This window comes from Glycine soja, chromosome 4 (assembly GCF_004193775.1).
Source record: "Glycine soja cultivar W05 chromosome 4, ASM419377v2, whole genome shotgun sequence".
Taxonomy (NCBI): domain Eukaryota; kingdom Viridiplantae; phylum Streptophyta; class Magnoliopsida; order Fabales; family Fabaceae; genus Glycine; species Glycine soja.
In genome coordinates this window covers 17,668,479-17,690,767 of record NC_041005.1, presented here as the reverse complement: position 1 = coordinate 17,690,767, position 22,289 = coordinate 17,668,479, and the positions used below count along the sequence as shown (strand labels likewise).

The following is a 22,289-nucleotide window of genomic DNA, read 5'->3' as shown; positions in this document are numbered from 1 at the left end:
ACAAATGTGTCATTTTTTTCGTAATTTCCTTTTTTCAAAAAATTATCTTCTCCCATTTTTGCTACAAGAGTTGTTGCTGATTTCTTTTTGTTTCTCTTCTAATTCTATTTTGTTTTTTAAAAAAAATTATCTTCTGTCATTTTTGCTACAAAGAGTTGTTGCTGATTTTTTACATCCTCTCCATCTTCCATTTTCGTTCCTCTCCACTCCTCTTCATATTCATATTCCATTTTATTTCTATTTTTGTTTTGGTTCCATTTTCGTTTATCTCACTGCCTGTTCATTGTTTTTAATGAATTGCTATTGTATGCAGAGAAGGTGGAAGAAGACACTGAAGCTGCCATTTTTTACTCCAAAAAGCTTCCATTTTTATCTGATTTTTATGTCAAAAGGTTTGTCTCCTTTGTTTCTCTGTCTACATGTTCGTTTTCTTTGTTTCTTTGTTTCTCCATCTTCCTTTTTCATTCCTCTCCATTCATCTTCCTTCATATTCTGTTTTCTTTGTTTCTTTGTTTCTCCAACTTCCATTTTCGTTCGTCTTCATTCCTCTTCATATTTCGTTTTACTCCTATTTTTGTTTTAGTTCCATTTTTGTTTATCTCACTGCATGTTAATTTTTTTTTATGAATCGTTATTGTATGTAGAGAAGGTGGAAGGAGACACTAAAGCTGCCATTTTTAACTCCAAAAACATTCGATTTTTATCTGATTTTTATCTCAAACAAGATTCTTTTCTTTGTTTCTCTATCTACAAGTTCATTTTCTTTATTTGTTTTCTTTATATTTCGTTTGACTTTTGTTTTCGTTTTGGTTCCATTTTTGTTTTGGTTCCATTTTTGTTTATCTCATTGCATGTTGATTGTTTTTCATGAATCACTATTGTATGTAGACAAGGTTGAAGAAGACACTATACCTATCATTTTTTACTCCAAATATTACACTAAGTAACATAATATTATCATTATCTTCATATCCTAACGGAATAGTCTCATTAATTTGAAGATCATGACCATTTTCATACTCCAACAAAATATTTAAAATTGATTGGCAAAAATTAATTGGCAAGTACCTATCAATGGAAAGGTTTTTTCTAGATATTACACTAAGTAACATAATATTATCATCATCTTCGTATCCTAATGGAATAGTCTCATTAATTTGAAGATCATGACCATTTTCATACTCCAACAAAATATTTAAAATTGATTGGCAAAAATTAATTGGCAAGTACCTATTAATGGAAAGGGTTTTTTCAATTTTCCTAACGTTTTTGTTTCATTTTTAAATTGGCAGTATCATATTTAAAGCTGATTGTAAGCTCCTTTTACTTCCAAAATCACGAATTTGCTATAAATTAAAATAGAGAAAGGACAAAATGTGATAAACAAAATACTCTTCACTATATGTGTCTTTCCTTCATAAATCGGGTTTATAATAGTGGAATCAATTTTCGTAACTTCGTTATTATCAAAACAAAAAGATCATATCATACTTTTAATGGAAAAAAATTTTCATACGAAAGTGAAATGAATAAAATTACTAATATTAAATAACTCAGTGTAACTAATATAAAAAATTTGTTTTCAATTTACGTTTTCCCCCATACCTTCGCATAGCGAAGAGCCTCTGGGCAATGGGGTACGAAGTTTTTACGTTTTCCAGCAAATTGTAAACAATAAAATGCATTATCTGGAAATCATAATGATTAAATTACAACTTTAAACTGTTAAAACAAAGTAACATAAAAATTTCTCCATCAATCAAAATGGGGTCATCATCACTCTATTTTTATATGCAACTTCTTTTTAGATATTACACTATCAATTTTACCAAATGGACAATATAATATTTAAAGCTGATTGATAAGAAAATCTTGACGGAGGCAAAAGAGATGGAGGAGAGAGAAGAAAGTTCTGGAATTAAGGGGAATTAAATGATGCATTGAAATCCGACAATTAGAAAGCGACACGTGTGGCTTGGTGGTACTGGAAAAAAACATTAGCATGTGAGGAAGGTGTAAGCACTGAGCAAAATAAAAAAATAATAAATAAAATTATACATGGATTGAAGTGAGAAAAGAAAGATTGGAGAGTTTATTATTTTTTATTGGACAAAATTAATTGGTAAAAATTAATTGGCAATTAATGGAAAGGTTTTTTCCAAATACTACACTATCAATTTTACCATATTATTCAAATCAGCTTTAATTTTCTATTTATTTTTATCGTAATCATTGTCAATTTATTAACATTAACATTTAATTATTAAAGGTTCAATTTTTATCTATTTTTTCCCATTTCTTTTTGTCTAATTTTGATTTTTTTTGTTGTCTATATTTTCTTTGTTTCTTTAATTTTTACCGTGCAAAAGCTTAAATGTTTTTAGTTTGCCTCTATTGCATGCACATCTGGTAAAATAACACACTACATGTGCAGTTTTTATCTGGAAACTCCACGAGTGCAGGTTTGATTTTTTGGTTTATGATTAAAATTTTTCATATTCATCAAAAAGTTTTGGCTTTTGTCTTTTTTTGGGTTTTATGATTTTTCCCGCTTCAATCCACGTGTTATGCCAATGTTTGCTTTTATTTCTTTTCCTCTTCCCATTATTTTTTCCTTCCCTCCACGTGTCCTGCCCGGGTTTTTCCATCTCTTATTTTCCCATTGCCATTCCATCCTCATTCTCACTCCTCATTTTTTCCAAAGAGAGAAAAGGTTGTGACAGACACAAAGAAAGAAGAGAAAGATCAGAAAAAAAAAGTGGTAACCTAATTTCATGAGAGAGATAAAGAGGAGACAAGGGAAAATGTAGTTGCAACACTTGGCACCGAGGAGGGATTTTTTTGGGAAATAAATGAATTATTAATTAATTTCAAAAAGGAAATGCTGCTGGAGCTTCTACACCTTGCCTTGCATTTTCTGTTTATATCTGTATCATTGGTTAATTTTTAAAAAATGGTTTTTTACAGCCCATAATCTTGGGCCTGTCTTCTACGCTTTTTAAACATCTAAGGTTGCGATTTTTAAAACCAAATCTATGATTTTTATGTCTGCTTCCACCATTACATTACATTATTATTTATTTGAATTAGTTATTAAAAACCATCTAATTTGGTAAAAAATCTTTGCTTCATACCAAAAAATTAGTCTTCTTGGATTATTTATTTATTTTATTACATATATAATATATAACATAATTACTTTGTTAACACCTGTCATATTAAATACATGCTGATTATTTTTTGCTCATATATTTGTTTCACTACATTTTTATAAATATCAATATTGGTTGTGGACATTCAGTAAACAAAAAAAAATAGTCACAATGATTCAGATGACTCTCCACCTCCAATCTTGCCATACTCCATTGAATGCTCCACAATTCTCAAACCTCTCCGTATTTTGTCCCTTACACATTTTCACCAACCATTGTGTCACTTCAACATTTATTCTTCACAGGCCACTTCTTCAGCAGATATTCAATGTTCATTCCTTGAACAAAAAATACTAAAACAGCTCAGAGAATGCCTTCAGAGTTATCGACTGACTCAACCAAGACAAGTACCAGTTCTGATTCATCAACAGCTACAAGCAAGGTGCATGTGAAACCAATTACTCGCTTACTTTCTCAAAATATTTTGAACATTGTTCATTCTCTGTTTTCCAGGATTTTTTCCATTTCTGCTCCGTCCACTCTTTCTCTCCTGTGTTTTTTCCATTTCTTATTCTCTTCTATTCCCGTTCTCACTCCATTCACTCTTTCACTCCATTCACATGGATTTTTGTTTTGCTTCCTGCTGGCTTAGCTTTTTGTTTTGTATTTTACTTCCTTTTCATTCTCGGCCCCTTGCATGTAATTGTTTTTTTTTTTTGTTATTTAAATTTTTTATTTGGTTTTTATGTATATTGCTTTCGACTGAAAGACTGTTCAGCTTGAAAAAATGTGTGCACGGATATATTTTGATCTAGCTATGGAACCAAGCCTTCTTTATTACTTTATGTTTTGAATGCATGCACGGATATATTTTGACTCATTACTATTGTCAATTGTTATAAAGATTGTTTTGTTTATTTTTTACCAGTAGACAACAAATACACAATTTCCTTTGTTATTTGATTGTTAATCTACATTCCAGTCGAAAGATACTTTATTCCAGCATCCTGTTAAGTTTGGCATGAGTATCACCCTAAAAGTTTGATCCAAAAGATTAAAGGCACATTTACAGCAGTAAGAATGCTGCAAAATGAAACCTTTATGTCACAAACAATGTACATACAACTTTATTTCATTTTAATATGTTGTTGTCATTCTCCACATATTTTAGACGTTCCTATTTCAGTGCCATACTTGATTTTCATTTTTTGCATTTCCTCTCATTGCAGATTCAATATCCAACTCACACTAATCCATTAATCCTACAATTCACTGTAGTATTCCACAATGATATGGTAATGTTACATACTAATTGTTTTTATTCTTCATGTTGTTTCATATTTGCTTTCTTGCTATAATTATTTGCAGGACATTATAGAAGTGCCCACTTTTTACCACCAACAATGGGCACCAGAATACCCTGAGTTTGTCAACTTTAGATATGATGGAACAATATACCAAATCAGGCTAAGGCAGCATCGGGCAAAAGTCTACTTTGCGGAAGGGCTGAAAGAAATCAGAAAAGATTTATCAATTTACGAATCTGTGATCATTAAATTCTTGGCATGCAACAGCAAATCCATGTTTGATCTTTATTTCGTTCCCTCACTGGAATGCCAGACTTGCGGAAGGCCAGAAGTTATGTTAAGACAACATATTTGGACACTTGAAATCACACAATCAATTCTTGGTGCACCAGGACCACTAGTAACAATGAAAACCTCTTCAATGTTTCTTATTAATTCATGCTTATATATCATGCTATTTTTTTCCCATGCAGAGACTCTCCAATTGTGCCATGACACATGTAAATGCCTGCGGTCAACACATGACCATTCTCAGGAGATTTGGACCTCCATTACAGTGGAATGTTGTGGTGGTTGATGATGGAGTTGGGCGCAGATATGTTGTCCAACCATGGTATCAATTCCTTGTAGATAATTATTTCTCCCACGGTGATGAAGTCACCTTCTATTACAGGACCATTGATAAAATATGGGAAATTGTCATCCACCGGAGAAAGAATTGGGAGTATTAGAGTTAGCTTATGTACTTTGATTTTTCTATCTTTTTGTCTTTTATGAACATTTTGTCAATTACATGGTCTCTTTCTTATTTACTTATTTGACTTTGAACATCAGATATATTATAAATGTTTAATCTTTTTTATTTTGCACATTAGCTTAAATTTTATTTCTCTTTTACACATCAATATTGGTTCATAAAAACATTTTTATTTTGTTTTCTGCCAGAGTTAAACATCCTACGCATGGAGTATATTTTTGATGCAGTTGAGATGTATTCCACATAAATTTTGGCTTTCAAATTTTGTTTTGTCATATGACATTGTTAAGGAATGTATCAGTGAGTTTTGAGTTTTCATGGTTTGAATTTGAATGAAATGAGTCTGTTTTATTTAATCTACTATATTAGTAATTTATAACTGCTGTACTACGAATTTATTGTTTAGTAAACTGAACATTGTTGATGGAGGGATATTGTGTTCTACCCTGCTCATCTTACACATTCCCTGCTATGCTCATCTCATATTTATTTGCTACTTATTCCGGTGCTTATGTTTTACAGACCATGTAATATCCATGTTTTGTTTTCAGATTTACTTGATCAGAAAAAAAAACTTATCCCACCATGCTGTGACCTTTCGATATTTTTGCTTCTAATTATTGAACATTTTAGTTTTTTAAAGTTACTGGGAAAAGTTTTTTGTTTTTTTCCTAACCTTTGTGTTTTGCATTTTCGTTTCCCACAAAATTACCCTTCTTCACTAAATAAGAAAGTCAACACTAACATAAGCAATGGATTCTCTCATTCTCATCCTGCATTTGGAAAACAACAGCACAAAGTAAAAAAAAGAAATAAAATATACAAAAAATTAAAGATTAAACAAAAATTGTGGATTTTTAAAGATATAAAAACCAAATATTTATATTTTGCAATAAAGAGATCATAGTTGTGAATTTTAAAAAATAGAATAATCAAATGTTTTAATTATAAAATAAAGAGATCAAATTCTAGATTAAATAAAATTAAAAAAACAAAATTGAATTTAAGTTTAGCAATTTTTAACTATTAAAATGCTATATGTTTAAATTAATTTTTAAGCTGCATATTTTTTTTACATTCAAATTGTTAGAATAGTTTTTTAACTTTAAATTACAAAGAGCATTAACTTTGTGTCCCATAATCATATACAAATATTAAAGTTTAATCATAATCTTCTGTAACTCAACAATAAAACTTAAATATTACAGTGGAAAACCATTTTGGAATTTTAAAATTTTTTCAACACAATCAACTCTTGATACAAATTATCTTTATGTTATATACAAACAGCACCCTGACAAATAGTATTTATGTCACTTACAATAAAAATATACAAACAACACCCTAACAAATATTATTTATATCACTTACAGTCAAATGATACAAACAGCACCCTAACAAATAGTATTTATTTCACTAAAATAGGGACCCGTCCATCGCACTGGCACTCCACTAGTATATATAATTTCAATGTCTCCTCCTCTGTGTCTCGCCATCGCAAAGTTTGTGGTTTCAGTCTGAATCAATTTCGAAGTCATCCAACCAGGTACCTTGCGTTTTCTCTCCGTTGTTTATTTCAGCTGCAATTTCGACGCTGCTTACAAATAAATTAATTAATACCCAAAGAAAATTTGTTCAGAGTTGATGAAGAATTGGAAGATGAGAGGAGCATCAATAGAATAGGCATGGTATATATACACTTTGTGTTTTTGATCATTTTTTTGAACTTTGGAATTCTCTTGTTTATTTTCCTATAAGAATTTGGTCTGTTATTGAGTTTTTCTATGGAAAACAAAAGCACATGGCTTTTAATCATCGAAATTCCAGGGTTGGGTTTGTTCTTAGCTTCAAATTTCGACCTGTTCTCTGCACAATAGGCATGAGGTTATTCTTCTTGCAGAAAATGTTCGTTTTTAGCATCTATTGAGCTATACAACATGGAACCATGCGCTGTATATTTCTTTGGAAAGTTAACATAGGGATTTTAAGCATGAACATTTTCAGATTTTGGGGTCCTTTGAATTTAATGTCAGTTTTCTTCTGCACTCAAGGTTTGGTTTTGTGTGTGATATGCGTATAAGATTTTTGAGTAATTCAACTGATAGATTGGACTTCTTTATTTCTTCTTTGGGTGCTGTATTGTCTTGGTAGTTCCTCATGCCTTTGACTTTTATGTTTTGTTGTAGGGAAATGTTTAGGACCTCTAATTGAATGAAATTTATTGGAAATCACAAAAATTTGTGGGTCCCACATCCTATTTATTGAATCTCTCTTATGATTTTGTAATTTTCAATTAATTTCATCCAATAAGAGTGTTAAAGTGTGTGTTGTTAACACTCCTCTTTGTCGCATGTAGATTTGATGTTTCGTGACATATTGTTTAAAAATTCCTTTTTTTTGGAAGAGGCAAATGAAGGATTTAATTGAAGTAAAGACATGAATTTGAACACCATATATGTCCAGACCATGCCAACATATTTACATCAGATGAAACATTAAACACTTCATACCGAATTCTTATGATGTTCTTTGTTGCTTGCTTTATCTTTTATCATTGTTTGTTGCTTGTTTGCTAACTTTGAAACCAAATTCACTTTTCTTGTTTTATTTAATTAAAAATTGAAAAATGCACAAATATTTCAAAGAATTATGTGGCTTTCAATTTCCCATTGCTCCAAATTCCTATGAAAATTTTAATTTTAAATAGCAAAACTTGTAAATTTTTGCAATTTAGTCTTTGTTCTCGACAAAAACTGGCTCCCCAAAGCTTTATTATTAGGTGAAGTTCATGAATAATTTTGTATTTAACATGCCAATATAGCCTAAGAGCTTGAAGGCCCAATCAAAGCATCAGGAAATGAGGTCCTACAATTACAACTCAGTCACGAATGACGGGCCTAAGATTTGGAAGGTACATATTAGAAAGGGTACGAAGGCAAATGCTCAATACGAAGAGCAAGCTGCCACAGTATGGCAGGGAAAGGGGTCTGTTGTGTGCAAGACTCCTTATAGGGAGGTAAAGAATAGTGTATGAAGGTTTGGTTTTGCTGTTGGTTATTTTCTTTTGGCTGTAAACTGGGCCGGGGTGGTAGAAAGGATCAAATTCTTGACCACTTGGTCATACATACTTTGATGCCATGTCAAGAATCAATAACTTTTAAATATTCTAATTCATGTTTTATATTTGTTAAAGTATTGTGTATTGTAGCTGTATGTAGAAAGCTGTATTGTGGAGACAATTGTATTGTGTAAGTGTAAACAACTGTCTCCCTCTCTTTGTACCCTATATATATATTTAATAGTAAGCAATGAAAAGTAGATTGGATGTGTGAGAATACACACAAAATTCAAATCTCAAGTATATTTATTCTCTGTTTTGTTTATAAATATTATAATTCAATTTTGTTGATTACTATATTTTTGTTTATTGCTTTTATTAATTGTGTGGCATATCTAATATGTTTTAGTTATGATGATGTGCATAATTGACTTTAGGATAACCATGGTAGGACTTGGGATGAATGTACAAGGGGTTGTAGTATGATTTAGTTTCCACTTTTCCCTTTTCATAAACAGCCTTTTGAAGGCAGACTTTCAAACTGTTAAAGTGTTTTTCATTTTTTTTCTCTCTAACCAAATCATGTTAGAGGGCGAGCCTTGGCGTAACAGTAATGTTGTGCCTTGTGAGTTGTGACTGGTTGGTCATGGATTTGAATCCGAAAATAGCCTCTTTGTATATGCAAGGGTAAGTGTGCTTACAATGACCCTCCCCATACCATCACAAAGCAACGAGCCTTTTGGCATCAGGGTACATTAGTTTTAACCTATTTATGTTAGTGGTAACTCCTCTAGATATTATTATTAGAATTTAGTTGGTTGCAATGCAAGTTCCCATCTGGGACAATTGTGACAGTATAGATTTTTATTTTAACTCTGAATATGAATAATTTGGGGAGGAAGTATTATTTTATATTGTCGAGATAATTTGAGTAGATGTGTTTTTCATTTTGAAGGCTAGTTTGTGGATTGTTAGCCATGCAGTTTTTCTTTACCTGTTCCCCCTCTAAAAAGATCATTATGTGTTGGTTAGTTAATTTCTATTTGTTTAATACTCCTAAGAAACTTTGAAAGTACTTGGATGCTGTGACATCCTTTTGATTTGAGTACTTCAATTCATTGGGATGAGTTAAAAGATCATTGTCTATAGTGGTTGATCAGATAAGATAAATTTACTTCCTGGGTTGTTGATACATTGGGATGAGTTGGTAGCAGTCTAATTCTAATTGGGTTCGTATGTTTTTCTTTGATGCCGAAGTTCCAAGGTTGATGCTGCTGTGACCTTTTTTTTGTTGTTTGGTCTGACTAGTTAGATATTTGTTTCAATTAATTGTTTAAAAAAGTTGTAGTTCATCCGAGTTGAGAGGTTTGGTTTTATTTTGATGTTCCCTTTTCCTGCAGGGCATGACATGTGTAGTTGTTCTTAAATTTTTTAGAGAAAGCTTTCTCTCATATTATGTAGACTATTATTCATTGAATTTCAGATAGTGCACAATTGCCATTTAATTTTTCATTAATTTAAGGTCCTGCTTCACTAGAACAAGTTAAATCAAAATTACTATGGCATTTCAATATTTTGGTTTATGATGATAGCATACTGTGTATGTATGTGATAAATGATAATGATGTTTAACTGAATTTCCTGATAATTGAGTTAGTGGTATAAATTGTTTCAGCCACTGGAGTCTTGGAGAGCATGGACACTCAGAAAAGCCAACCTGAAAAGCAGTCTTCATCCGCTGCAACTGCCCCATCTGTTACTTCATGCCAAAAGAAGAAGAATGAAGAAGCTGCTTTCTTAGACGATTTGAAGGATCACATTGACGAGTTTATTAAGGCTTCTATGGATGAGCACAAAAGTTGTTTCAAGAAAATAATTCAGAAGGTTGGTACCTAAAATTTGTTGAGAAAAATTATTCACATCACCTTCATCATTTGCCGATAAGGCATGGTTTTGGATCAATTTCAGATGTTTGGTATGTCCAAGACTGTTGCAGAAGGTCACTCCAATGCTTCCAAAGAAATTCAAAGTTCTCTGCATCTTCAGACAACTGTACAAGACTAGATTTCTTGCTTTTGAACCACTAAATTTTAACTGAGGCATGTTACCACCCAGATATTTAGTTTTATATTAGGTTGTTTGAAACAAAATTTTGTTTGTGAAAACTCCATTCATGGGTTGTTTTTGCCAGTATGGTTTCTATGCTTAAGTATTGTTGAATTATGGTAGCTTATCCAATTACTAAAGTGAGTCCCAACCACAATATACCCTTTTCTATTCCACCTATGTAGGATGTTGACATTGCATCACAATTTAGGATGTTGACATTGCACCAAAACTTGAAGACATTTATTTTCAAGTCAACATGTCTTGACACTGCACCAAAACTTCAATACAATTTTTCAGTGAGCACATTAGGATGCTCTGCTGCATTGAATAGCACACTAAGAATATTTGTTTACTTGAAACTTTTATTTCACAAATGAAAATGAAGAAACATGCCTCAATGTGTAGGGTGACTCAAACCTCAAAAGGCTTATCTTGCACTAAGCCCTAAGGCCCATAAACACTTTGGATTAAAACCCAAGGTCAAGAGAGAACAAATATGTTAAAGAAAGGAGTGTTGCTAGGTGCACCCAGCATTCTAAAAAAATGACAAAATTGCCCTTGCTTGGTTTTCTTCTTACGGATCAAGTTGATCCGTAACTTGATCCGGAAGTGACTTACGGATCAACTTGATCCGTAAGAAGAAAAATAACAATTTATTAACTACATATTTAAAGATATTGTTTAAGGTTATTTTATACATATTAATAAAAATCAATAAATACATAAAAGACAATAATAATTTTATTAAATTAATATTATCATCATTAATTTATTTTTTATTTTTATAATTAATCATATCATTATTAATATTATAAAGAATATAAAAAAAATAATTAGTATTATATTAAAAATTAAAATACTAACTACTTTATAATACATTTTTTTACATGATCATTAGTATAAGTGGGAAAATAGTAATTATAAGAGAATTTAAAAATATTAGTATGTTATATAAAATAAGGATCTTAGATAACGAATGATGTCCATTTTTTGTTTAATTTTTTTTTACACCCTTTTCAACTTCTTTATTTCAATTATATTTAAAGTTATATTTTGAATTATTTTTTATTAGTTGGTAAACTAAGTTAAATAGACCATTTATAATAATTTACATATACTATAACCAAGTTAACTAGATCATTTTAATAACATGCGTGTATATAGACACAAATGGAATACACAATCAATGAAAATAAATAAAACTAACATTAGTAATGAAAATAAATAAAATCAACAATACTCATGAAATGAGTTCATGTACAATATTTGTATATACATGGAATATCAATATAAAATATGTACATAAACTACGCCTGATCAGTGCGCCGCCTGCGTCTACACCTAGAGTATACTAGATGGTCCTGTGTCACACTCCTGACCAATCTGAGGCATTCTTCGATCACCTCATGTGTCGATGAGCCAGGCGTGACCACCCCTAGACTCAGATGGCGCTCCAACCTCTCAACAATGTCATCACAAACTTCCTGTTACATACAAAACAAACTGATTACACAAATTATTATGCAAATATTGAGGTAAATGACGTAAATTATTAGTATTACTTACCACTGCATGTCTAGGCTCCTCCGCAGATGTGGACGATGCTCTTGCCTCTGGCACATGAGGGATATCCGTCTGCGAGGCCTGAGGGACGACTCGGGGCTGCGGGGCGTGACCATGAGGCAGAGGATCTAATGCGTGGCCTGGTGTCATGAAAGGATGAGAGATGTGGAACCAGTCCATGTAGTCACTGGAACACGCCCCTAGCATAACGCACACCTCACCTGCTGGTACGATATGATCCTCGTAGTGCATCCACCTATCGTGTATATCATCATACGAGACCCATGAATCGACAGGAGGAGCAGGAATGGTCTTCGTGTAGCCAAACTGCCGCACGACCCTCTCCGATCGGTAATAAACAGCAATAGGCCCCCAGCGCAAGAGACCGGAATAGCATGATCTGACGTGGAAGTCCCGGACCTCCCAATGCTCCCCATAAGGGATCCAACAGACATCCGAAATCCGGAGTCGGTCCAGGCGCTCCCTGTACAATGGCGTGCGAATGCTCTTCACGGTCTTCTACATCGCAATCCACCTGCACGCACGCGGGGAAGCCTCGTCGTAGTCCTGATCAGCGGTGGACTCCGCGAACGAGGGAAAGTGCTCGTAAATCCAGCACTACAAATGTAACATTAAAATTATAAACATTAATAATGAAAGTGTAACAAAATTTAAAGTTAAACATTGTTGAGCCTGAATGAATGAAAAACATATTTGTTACCTGCAGCAGTGTGATGTAACCGCCAAGCTGTCGACTGTGGCTCAAAGATGTATCGTTCAGCTGGTCATACATATAAATCAGAGCAGCCACTCCCCAAGCGTACCTCTCTGTTATATTGAGATCACGAAGGGCCTCCAAGTAGACAACATGCACATTGGTTGCACTCTTGTTAGCAAACAGAGTGCAACCCAGAAGATGGAGAAGATATGCGCAAGCCGTAGCTCATATATATCACGTACCCATTGTAGGCGTACGTACGGTCCACGACACTGGGTTGTCTCAACCCTGGCAGACTCTGTTGAGACCATCAACAAGTCGACCAACATCTGAACCGCATCGTCTACGTGCAAGGGCTGAAAGGCGTGTAAGTCTCCAATCACGGGCAGATGGAGAAGCAAGGAGACGTCATCCAGCGTGATGGTGAGCTCTCCCACCGGGAGATGGAAACTAGACGTCTCCTGGTGCCACCGCTCCACAAACGCGGACAAAAGTCCCCGATCACCGGTGTCTACCGAACACGCGATCAGAGGACTTAGTCCTCTACCAGCAATAAGTCCCTCAATGGCAGGGACAAGCCTGCCTAAACTGTGGACCTTCCTCCCATGAGAGGATAGCTTCAATTCAGGACGCTCCTAAATTGAAGTATAAAGGAACGCAAAATTCGTTAAAATCATTATTTAAAGGAAAACTAATTTCAATCATAAAGTATAATTTACAAGTAACTAAAAATATATCGTATAAATACCTCTCCCGTCCATACGCTGCAAGCAACATGATCCGCATACAGGGTCAACACGGATGGGTCACTCGGACCACCCAGAAATCCCTGATGCTCATCCTCAGCAGCCTCTGTGCCTGTGTCCGCAGGAATGTCCTCTACAGCAGCTGGTGCCTCCATCGGGTCATCATGAACATCAGGCGTAGGGATGATTGGCTCATCGACGTGATCCACAGTCACAGCGACTCGCTGCCTCCGTGCGGATGCAGTAGGCCGTCGACGCTGTGGAGCATCATCAGAATCATCACGATCTCCTCTGCCCACACCTCTGTCAGTGACCTGACCTAAGGCACGACCTAATCCTCAAGTCCTAACCATGATCTGCAAATGAGTATCGCAAAATCCATCACTCATTTCATTTTCTCGAAATTCAAGCATTTGGTTAACTCAATTCAATTACTCTAATGGCCACTTGTTGTTTTATCATATGTTTTACTTATTAGAGAGAAACTTGCTGAGCTTTATGAATCTGACAAACAATGGTCAACATCATCTCAAATGCTTAGTGGTATTGACCTTGATTCAGGAAGGTGTTGTTTTATGGTCAACAACATCTCAAATGTGTGTGGATAAACAAACTAAGCATAAACAATGGTCAACAACATCTCAAATGCTTAGTGGTATTGACCTTGATTCAGGAAGGTGTTGTTTTGTGGTCAAAAGCATCTCAAATGTGTGTGGATAAATAAACTAAGCATAAACAATGGTCAACAACATCTCAAATGTGTGTGGATAAACAAACTAAGCATAAACAATGGTCAACAACATCTCAAATGCTTAGTGGTATTGACCTTGATTCAGGAAGGTGTTGTTTTGTGGTCAAAAGCATCTCAAATGTGTGTGGATAAATAAACTAAGCATAAACAATGGTCAACAACATCTCAAATGCTTAGAGAGAAACTTGTTGAGCTTTATGAATCTGAGAAACAATGATTCATGAAGGAATGATGTGTGTGGATAAACGAAATAGAATCAAACCAGGATTGATGTGTTTGATGTGTGTGGATAAACGAAAATTAGGAATTAATGCTAAGATAGAGTTTGATGTGTGTGGATAAACGAAATAGAATCAAAATATACCATTTATCAACACAATATTGTGTTTTGTTCTATTTTTATAATCCACCAAAGCTAGAATAGAACCCATTAGAGGATTGAGTGAAGGAATAAAATAGCTAACTTGAACAAGTGCAGAAGAAGACTTAAATTCTTACTAAAATGTACAAATTTGGATGACTCTAATAGAAGTAACCCACTACTTTAAACTAATTCAATTGCCATAACATGTTCACTTCATTATGATATCAATGTCAATTCCCTCCCTTGTTGGCTACCACAACTAGGACCATTCCTTGTTATACTGCTTGTGACAATTCCATCTAAGAACAATATATATTAATATATAGAACAATATTGATGTTCAGTCTGAAATAGAAATAAGAATAGCTAGTAAAAGTTGCAATCATTATAGGATTTGGATTAATTGTTCTCCTAACCCTTATAAAACTTTCTCTCTAAATGTTTTCTATATACACTAATTGATTGTCCTTATAGCATTCTATCTAGAAATAATCCACATTGACCAATATGTTTTTGTTGACCTGTTCTATAAAAAAAGCTAATAATGCTAGTCCTAAATATGTTGTGAACGTTGAAATTGAAGTTAGTAGTGTGACCACCGGATAATGAATGTTTTCTCCTTTTAAGACATGAATAAAATTCATTGTCTTTGTTCAAAGCAAAGGAGGTTGGGTTGCTTTTTGAAGAATGAAATGATTGCAGGCCTTTGAGCTTTAGAGGGAGCAAAAGAAATTCATAGACATTAGACAGGTGAGTTAGGTGAAGCAATGATTTCCCATTTTCCTTTTTCTCTCAAGGATCAACATTTAATCAAGTTTTAGGGATTTGTCCTAATCATGTTACTTTTGAACTTAATTTGCTGAGGTTGTCTAGGCGTTTGAATCAGTTTTCCGATACCACATTCAGTTCTAAGTGGCAATTACATCAAAGGCAATTACATATTCGCATTAAATCAAATTGAAACAATAGATATTCTCCAAAATGACAATATTTATCAAATATTTAGCATACATTCAGAGGTGATCCTAATAACCAAAATTCCTAATTTCAAAAAAAGCTCACAATGTATCAAATAATTGGCAATTTTTAAAATGAACTGTGAGTATTTTACGGATCAAGTGATCATAAACTACTTAATATGCTTTACGGATCACTTGATCCGTAAGCATCTTCCGGATCAACTTGATTCGGAAAATGCTTATGGATCAAGTGATCCGTAAACAACCCAGCAACTTCCCGACAGCGGTTTCCGCCATCACCGGCAAAAACCAAAACGCGAACGACAAACTTACCTCGAAGAAGAAGCAGAAACGCGAAGACCCACACCACAAACGCGAAGACCCACACCTTCCTCCTAAACACGGCAACAATGGCGGCGATGGCGGCGAAGAAGAAGAAAAAGAATGAAGAAGCTGCGTGGGAGGAAGAAGAAAACTGAAGAAGCAGAACCGTTGGAGGAAGAAGAAGAGCGTGTGCGGGAGAGAGAGAGGCGAGAGAAGCAAAAAACACTAAGGGACTTAAAGGACTTTTCACAATAATTACTGGGTGCACCAACAAAACTGCTGGGTGCACCTAGCAGCACTCTAAAGAAAGTGTGATGTTAATATTTTTGGGTTACTATTCTAACTACAAAGTGGACCAAATTTGAATCAAATTAATAATGTTTTGTAGTTGCAATTTTATAGTATGAGAATTATATTGAGTATTTTTATGGCATGGCCCATTCTATCCTTGCTTATTTGTTTTGTGGTTATTAGTTATTTTTTGTCTCCACTTGTGGCTGAACATTTATCCGCGGAAAAAAGAAAAATATTTACCTTAAAAGAGTAAACTTTTTCCTGGGCAATGATAATAAATGGTACAGAGCTCTGTCGCAGAGCTACTACAAGAGACAATAGAAGATAGAGATAATGCTATATTTAGGAGACAATAGAAGATAGAGATAATGCTATATTCAGGAGACAATATAAGATAGAGATAATGCTATAAATTCAGGAGACAAAGAAAAGTCAATTAATAAATTGTACATCAATTTATTCAAAGAAAAGTTAATTAATTTTAATTAATAATATAAAATTTTAAATTTTATTCTAAAAATATCCATAAAAAAATAGTAGTGATAAATATTATATGACACTATGCATTATTCAAAGGGATACAAAAAATCTCACCAAAGTTCCCCCAAAAAAAAAATTCACCAATGAATATGACATGTTAATTGGCCAATAAATACATCCACTTGCATAAAAAATGAGTTCATTTCATTAATAGATTTTACAATAAATTAAGTATATAAAAGAGTTTGTCAATTAATACATCTTAAAGCGTATTTATGTTTTTTTATACTCTTTCCCTTATAAAAAAAATAGAATTTATGCATAAATTAAACAATCTTTTATATAAGAGACAAATGTTTGAGAAGATAAAATGATTTTCATTTCATTTATACAATTTGGATTTATCTTTATTTCATATTTAATATTCTTTTCTTTGTCAACTTTTTGTGAACCACGAGTATTTTTTTATTGGATATAATATTGTTCAACTTATTATTTATGAGTATTTATTTGATATTTGAATTTGAGATAATTGGTTAAGCTATAATAATCCCACACAAGTTATTTTCAAATTGTCAATACATACAAATCAATTTCATGTCGTATTTTCTATATATTTCCTTAATTATTCGACAGAATTTAGGATAGATCTGGTCTTAATATTTACAATCACAAAATTATGAAAATTAAATGCAAGTAATTATAATTAGATGGATAAAAAATCACAAGTAAACTAAAACATACGAATTAAAATGCAATAAAAATTATTTTATCTTGATATGCTACCTCCAACCCTTATTATAAGAAGCAAGTTTTAGTGTAAAAATACACTAAAACTTTTTTCTTATAAAAAGGACAAAGAAAGTAATTGTTTGTAGGGTCAAATTTTATTTTTTATTTAAGTAAAATTCACCCACTTATAACTCACATTACTAACAACCATTTGAGTGTATTGAATTAGGATTTTAAAGGATTTTAAATTTTTTAATAATAATGTAACATGTTAAATATTATAATAACTATTATATATAATTATATTATATATAGCAAGAATATTTATTATAATGCTCACCATATTACATACTATATATAATATTATTATGAAAGAATATAAAAGATTTATATATAATATATAATATACGTAAATATATTAATATATTAATTCATACAATATATATAACAATATATATTATAAATTTTTATTCAGCACATTATTTTATATTATAATAATAATATATTGACAGGTAAATTTAAATTATATTATTAATTAAAATCGTTTCTTTCTATATATGTGTGTCAGCAATTGCATTCCTTTATTTTTTTCTATTATTCAATAAAGTTTCCTATGCCTATGTCTATTTCTTTTTCTTGATATCATTTTAGCGATTAAGATTTGATTCCTCTACCTATTTAAATTACTTTTTGTGTAACTGGATAAATTGATACATTATGAGGAAGTCTAGTTCGGTTAAAACTCTGACATTTGAGTTCGATTCCTATTAATGAAAAAAAAAAAAAACTGATACACTTTTGTAAATGACAACATAAGCGCATAAAATTGAAACTTTATTAATATGATTGGAACTTAGACAGAGTCGTTGACTCTTTAAGGTTGCTTCAACGACAATACAACATGGAATCATCGGATACGATTCTTATGAATAATATATATTCTAATCCTACTACGTCACTAGCACTACTTATTACGTAGCACTGGCATTATAGAAAAATTGCTAGATGGTGAAAATCAGAAAATTCTTTGTTCTTGATGCCAATTGGTCACTGGAGCTTCATGTTTCTCAGCCTGCAAATTTAAAGCAAGAGACCATAAACAATGTATATATAATTTAACTAATGCAACAGCAACTTCTGCTTTGTGGTTGAAAAATGATTCGTCCAAGAATTTAATGGATGCTTTGTGTAACACATGTAAATATTTAGGGGTCATTTGGAAGAACTCATAAAAAGCTTATTTGACTTATGAAAGTGGCTTATGAATTATTACCTTCCCATAAGTTATTTTCAACTTACCTAGGCTTAAGGGTCAAGCTTTTATACACACCTTATTAAGTTGTCCACTCAAAAACATTCTAGGTCTTGTTTTAATAATTTTTTCAATAAACATTTTTATGTGAAGAAAATAAGAAAGTAAAATAAATTGAGTTTTTCTCGTAAATAAAAATCAACTTATGCACTCAACTTTTATAGAAATTCTCTTAACTGGATAATTGAAATGTATAAGTTAATTTTAACTTATGGAAGAAACTAAACTCATTTTATCATAACTTCTTTTTTTATAAATACTCATGGAAAAATTATTCAAATTGGATAAAAAAAAGATGAAATAGCATTTGTTTAATAGCAGCATGTGGGGGGACATAGTGACATGAATTTTTTAAAGCTAGTTTACTCACAGATAATAAAAGACATAGAATGTCCTACCTTTTCTCTTCTTCAGACCCTCCACTTTGCTTGTATGGGAATGGCACTTTCCCTGATTCAATGTACCTAACATCCCTGAGAAGGAGCTCATAGTGCCTCTTCACTTCCTCTGGAGTCTTCCCTCCTCCAACAGCCTTAGCAACATTGTACCAACGGTCGGGAGTGTCCTTGTCATACACAGCTAGAGCCCTTTCGAAGGCCTTGTTGTCCTTGGTACTCCATGAGCCAGTGGATGACATTGAGCTAGATGCCATTTCTTGAAGACAATGATCAACAAAAAAGTTTAGGTTTGAGGATCACTCAGAGAATGATCTAACTCAAAGGGTGTTAAAAAAAAGCGGAAGAAAGTGAGTCTATTGAATAGGACTCCAAGGAATTGTTGAAGAGTTGATATTGAAGAGAGGAAACAATGTGTGCTCCTTTTATAACAAGAATTGGAGAGTGAGGTGGGGTGGAGCCAGTTGGAATGCAAATCTTGCAAAAATGAAGTAGAATTTGAATGATTTGTCTCCTCAGGAACCACATAATAGAACAGGATCAAGAAGTTGAGCAGCATTATGGGAGAATCAGTATCTTCAAACAGTAAAAATAAGTGAGGGAATTGATAGAACTTACCAAATGCACACTAGTTTTTTTGTTTTTACTTTTTTTGGCTTCCCCCATTTACTTTTCTTGATATACAAATCTAATCACGTTATTGTACTTTCTTATGTTTCAAGCTTGTGGATATAATTAAGAGCCTTAGAGAAACTCCACACATTGATAATAAACAGTTTTGAGTTGAGAACACTTCCTCAAGTTGATGATATATTAATGTGTTTTGTTTAGCACCTTAGAGATATCACGTGGTTGAGGAAATAGACACGACCAACTAACATGTTAGTATTAAACTGTGAATTTCAGTTGTGGTTCAGATACTAAAAACGTATGTGAGATTGAGAAACCCCCATCAACTAGGTCAGCTAATGGCTAACTTTATTTGATTCTCTTTGCTTGCATGGTCTTTAGTGGGTCCAAGCTCAACCAGGTATCAAAGCATTCAGGAATGCACCACACACCACAATATCTTGTCCAAGCTCCCCCTTTGGTTTTCCATCATTGCAGGTGATCTTAATTGTGAATTTTGTTTGTCCTGAACAATATTCCAACACTCTAGCTGGCCAGTTTCACCCGTACAATGATTATTGTTTGTTCTAAATCAGATGGATAGGTCACGTAGATTACCTACTACACTTTTTTCACCTTTGGGGCCCCTCCCCTCCCCTGACTACTAGGTTTCTGACAGTTTTTTTTAGATAAACTTATCCATTAACACTTATAGAAGAAGAAATGAAGAAGATAAAACGAATTGAACTTCTTCTATAAGTCAAAATTAACTTGTGGACATCAACTTTTGAAGAAGTTCAACTAGAGAACTTTTATAATAGTTAACTTGTGGGAATAACTTCATTTATTTTATATTCTTATTTTCTTCTTTTATTTTGTGTTTGATAACGGTTACTTAGACGGCCCAAAAACAATGTATCGTCTCTTCCATCAATAACAATAACTACATAAGTTTCTGTTTAGTTTATAACCTTGATGATATAACTATAGATGTATGGTTAAGATTGTTTTAAGTACTTCTATATGTATACAGGTGGCTTATTTAGTTACTAGTGAGAGCATGACAGGTGAAAAGAATTAATTTAATTTTTTATCATATAACTACTTATGTAAGATTAAAATTGTTTTTTAAGTATAATCTTGACCATCAATTTTAATCTGCCTCTCACTTGGTACACTTCACATATAAATAGTCAAATCCTATATGATTTACTACAGGCTTCAGCGTTTTCCCTCTAATCATTAAATACTAATTATGGTATAGAGGGCGATATCTTTAGCTGCTAAGTTTGGCCATGTTTCATACAAAAAAGGATACTAGTATGGAGTTTGATCCTTTGGCAAAAGTAAACACGTGGGCTGAGTCTAGCTAGCTACTTCATCTGCTTGGCCACATGCAACATTCACAAATTCCATAACAATTAAAGTAATTTAAGTACTATCTGTTTGTTCATGTGCAAGTGACAGAGACTTTCATTAACCCTTTTTCCAAAAGCAGTAATGAATGATTAGACCAGAACTTTGTTCTTGAAAAGGCTTATTGGTATACTGTGATGCAGGACACAATGAACTTTTTTCAGGTCTTTGGACCACTAGTTATAACAAATGACCCTTCTACTGATTGGTATTGAGTCAGAGAAAAGAACCTAAAGATAGGGTTTATGTTTTGGCTCAGAGATGCAGATAATAAAAAGTGTTTTTCATATCTAGCAGGTTTCATATCTTGGTTAAGTTGCAACTTGCAAGCAAACCTCATGCCTTCAATTTTTCAACTTTCAACTTAATTGCTGTGTGTGTTTGTTTATTTTTAGAGTTACAAACTAGATTTTCCTAGTTCTTGCGATAGCCTTATGGCAAATGAGTTTGCATGTCTCCTATCTTTCATCTGAGCAACAATAAGATTAGCATTAATTACTTTGTTCCTGTCATAATTGCCGGTCTTCAATTCCATGCCTTCACTTCTTTTTTTGGTTTTGTTTTCAAATTCAATATTCACTTCTATTTTTTTCATTTTGAGAGTTCAACAACGTCATGCTGTCATGTACAAAATATATTATTGCTTCTTATATCTAACTAATTAAATTGTAATATGGTTTGAGAACTTGAACATTCAACATCATTAGCTATTGTGCCATGCATGAAATGGCCTGAGTTATTAGTATGAACATGTTTCTTATGGGTTTAAATTGTTATATTAAATATAAATATACTTCAGTGTATTTCATTAAGAAATTATTATGATTTAATCTAGGGAATGACTAAGTATCTAAATCCATTTTGGAGTACGGCTAAAGCATACCAAAGCATATTTCAAGTCGGTGTAGTGATGCTAGCAACTTGGTTTTAAATTGCCACCACCCTATATGGAACTATTGTTTTTGTATTATCTAGCAAGTAGGCTTCAGTATAGTATATTCTTCCTAAACCGGCCCAAACCAATGCTCAATGATATTTTGGTATTCCCAACTACTAAAAATATTGGTTGTATATATACTTTCATTATTCGCTGTAAATATCATTTGCATGCGGCAAAAATAGCAATCGTTACTCTTTAATTAAAAGAAGAGATTTATGCTACACCCATTAAGGTCCAATACAGTTGGTAAATAATTAGATATCTTAAGCATGCTCATAGGAAAAAAGACATTTACGCTCCGAA

At 32.8% G+C, this 22,289-nt stretch overlaps 3 protein-coding genes across 6 annotated transcripts; 1 reads left to right on the top strand and 2 right to left on the bottom strand.

Moving 5' to 3' along the window:
• Positions 1–6,628: 6,628 nt before the first annotated feature.
• On the top strand, positions 6,629–10,539 carry LOC114409469. 4 transcript variants are annotated; one of them, XM_028372946.1, is made up of 4 exons: positions 6,650–6,762; positions 6,856–6,899; positions 9,950–10,158; positions 10,243–10,539. In XM_028372946.1, exons 3-4 carry the CDS (start codon positions 9,970–9,972, stop codon positions 10,336–10,338), a joined length of 285 nt encoding a protein of 94 aa, XP_028228747.1. In that variant the 5' UTR covers positions 6,650–6,762; positions 6,856–6,899; positions 9,950–9,969; the 3' UTR covers positions 10,339–10,539. The 4 variants fall into 4 exon arrangements, with proteins under 4 accessions (XP_028228745.1, XP_028228747.1, XP_028228746.1 ...); XM_028372945.1 differs by having other exon boundaries at positions 6,856–6,904; XM_028372947.1 differs by lacking the exon at positions 6,856–6,899 and adding an exon at positions 8,038–8,232 and having other exon boundaries at positions 6,653–6,762.
• Positions 10,540–11,690: 1,151 nt separating this feature from the next.
• LOC114410636 (protein MAINTENANCE OF MERISTEMS-like) lies at positions 11,691–17,181 on the bottom strand. The gene is made up of 8 exons (XM_028374592.1): positions 17,169–17,181; positions 15,818–15,937; positions 13,413–13,741; positions 12,907–13,299; positions 12,668–12,832; positions 12,482–12,564; positions 11,950–12,346; positions 11,691–11,867 (listed from the first exon to the last, which is right to left on the bottom strand). The coding sequence occupies exons 1-8, from the start codon at positions 17,179–17,181 to the stop codon at positions 11,691–11,693; spliced, it is 1,677 nt and encodes a 558-aa protein (XP_028230393.1).
• A 946-nt stretch (positions 17,182–18,127) lies between these two features.
• On the bottom strand, positions 18,128–19,426 carry LOC114408136 (protein RADIALIS-like 1). Its single transcript, XM_028371241.1, has 2 exons — positions 19,025–19,426; positions 18,128–18,386 (listed from the first exon to the last, which is right to left on the bottom strand). Exons 1-2 carry the CDS (start codon positions 19,276–19,278, stop codon positions 18,362–18,364), a joined length of 279 nt encoding a protein of 92 aa, XP_028227042.1. The 5' UTR covers positions 19,279–19,426; the 3' UTR covers positions 18,128–18,361.
• Between the last annotated feature and the right edge of the window lie 2,863 nt (positions 19,427–22,289).

Coding starts and splice junctions, on each gene's coding strand:
- LOC114409469 (XM_028372944.1), top strand. CDS start 9,970: ATGGACACTCAGAAAAGCCAACCTGAAAAGCAGTCTTCATCCGCTGCA. Junction 10,159..10,242: donor TCAAGAAAATAATTCAGAAG/GTTGGTACCTAA, acceptor GATCAATTTCAG/ATGTTTGGTATGTCCAAGAC.
- LOC114410636 (XM_028374592.1), bottom strand. Junction 12,833..12,906: donor CGTACGTACGCCTACAATGG/GTACGTGATATA, acceptor TTTGCTAACAAG/AGTGCAACCAATGTGCATGT. Junction 12,565..12,667: donor GTTACATCACACTGCTGCAG/GTAACAAATATG, acceptor TTACATTTGTAG/TGCTGGATTTACGAGCACTT.
- LOC114408136 (XM_028371241.1), bottom strand. CDS start 19,278: ATGGCATCTAGCTCAATGTCATCCACTGGCTCATGGAGTACCAAGGAC. Junction 18,387..19,024: donor GGGTCTGAAGAAGAGAAAAG/GTAGGACATTCT, acceptor TTAAATTTGCAG/GCTGAGAAACATGAAGCTCC.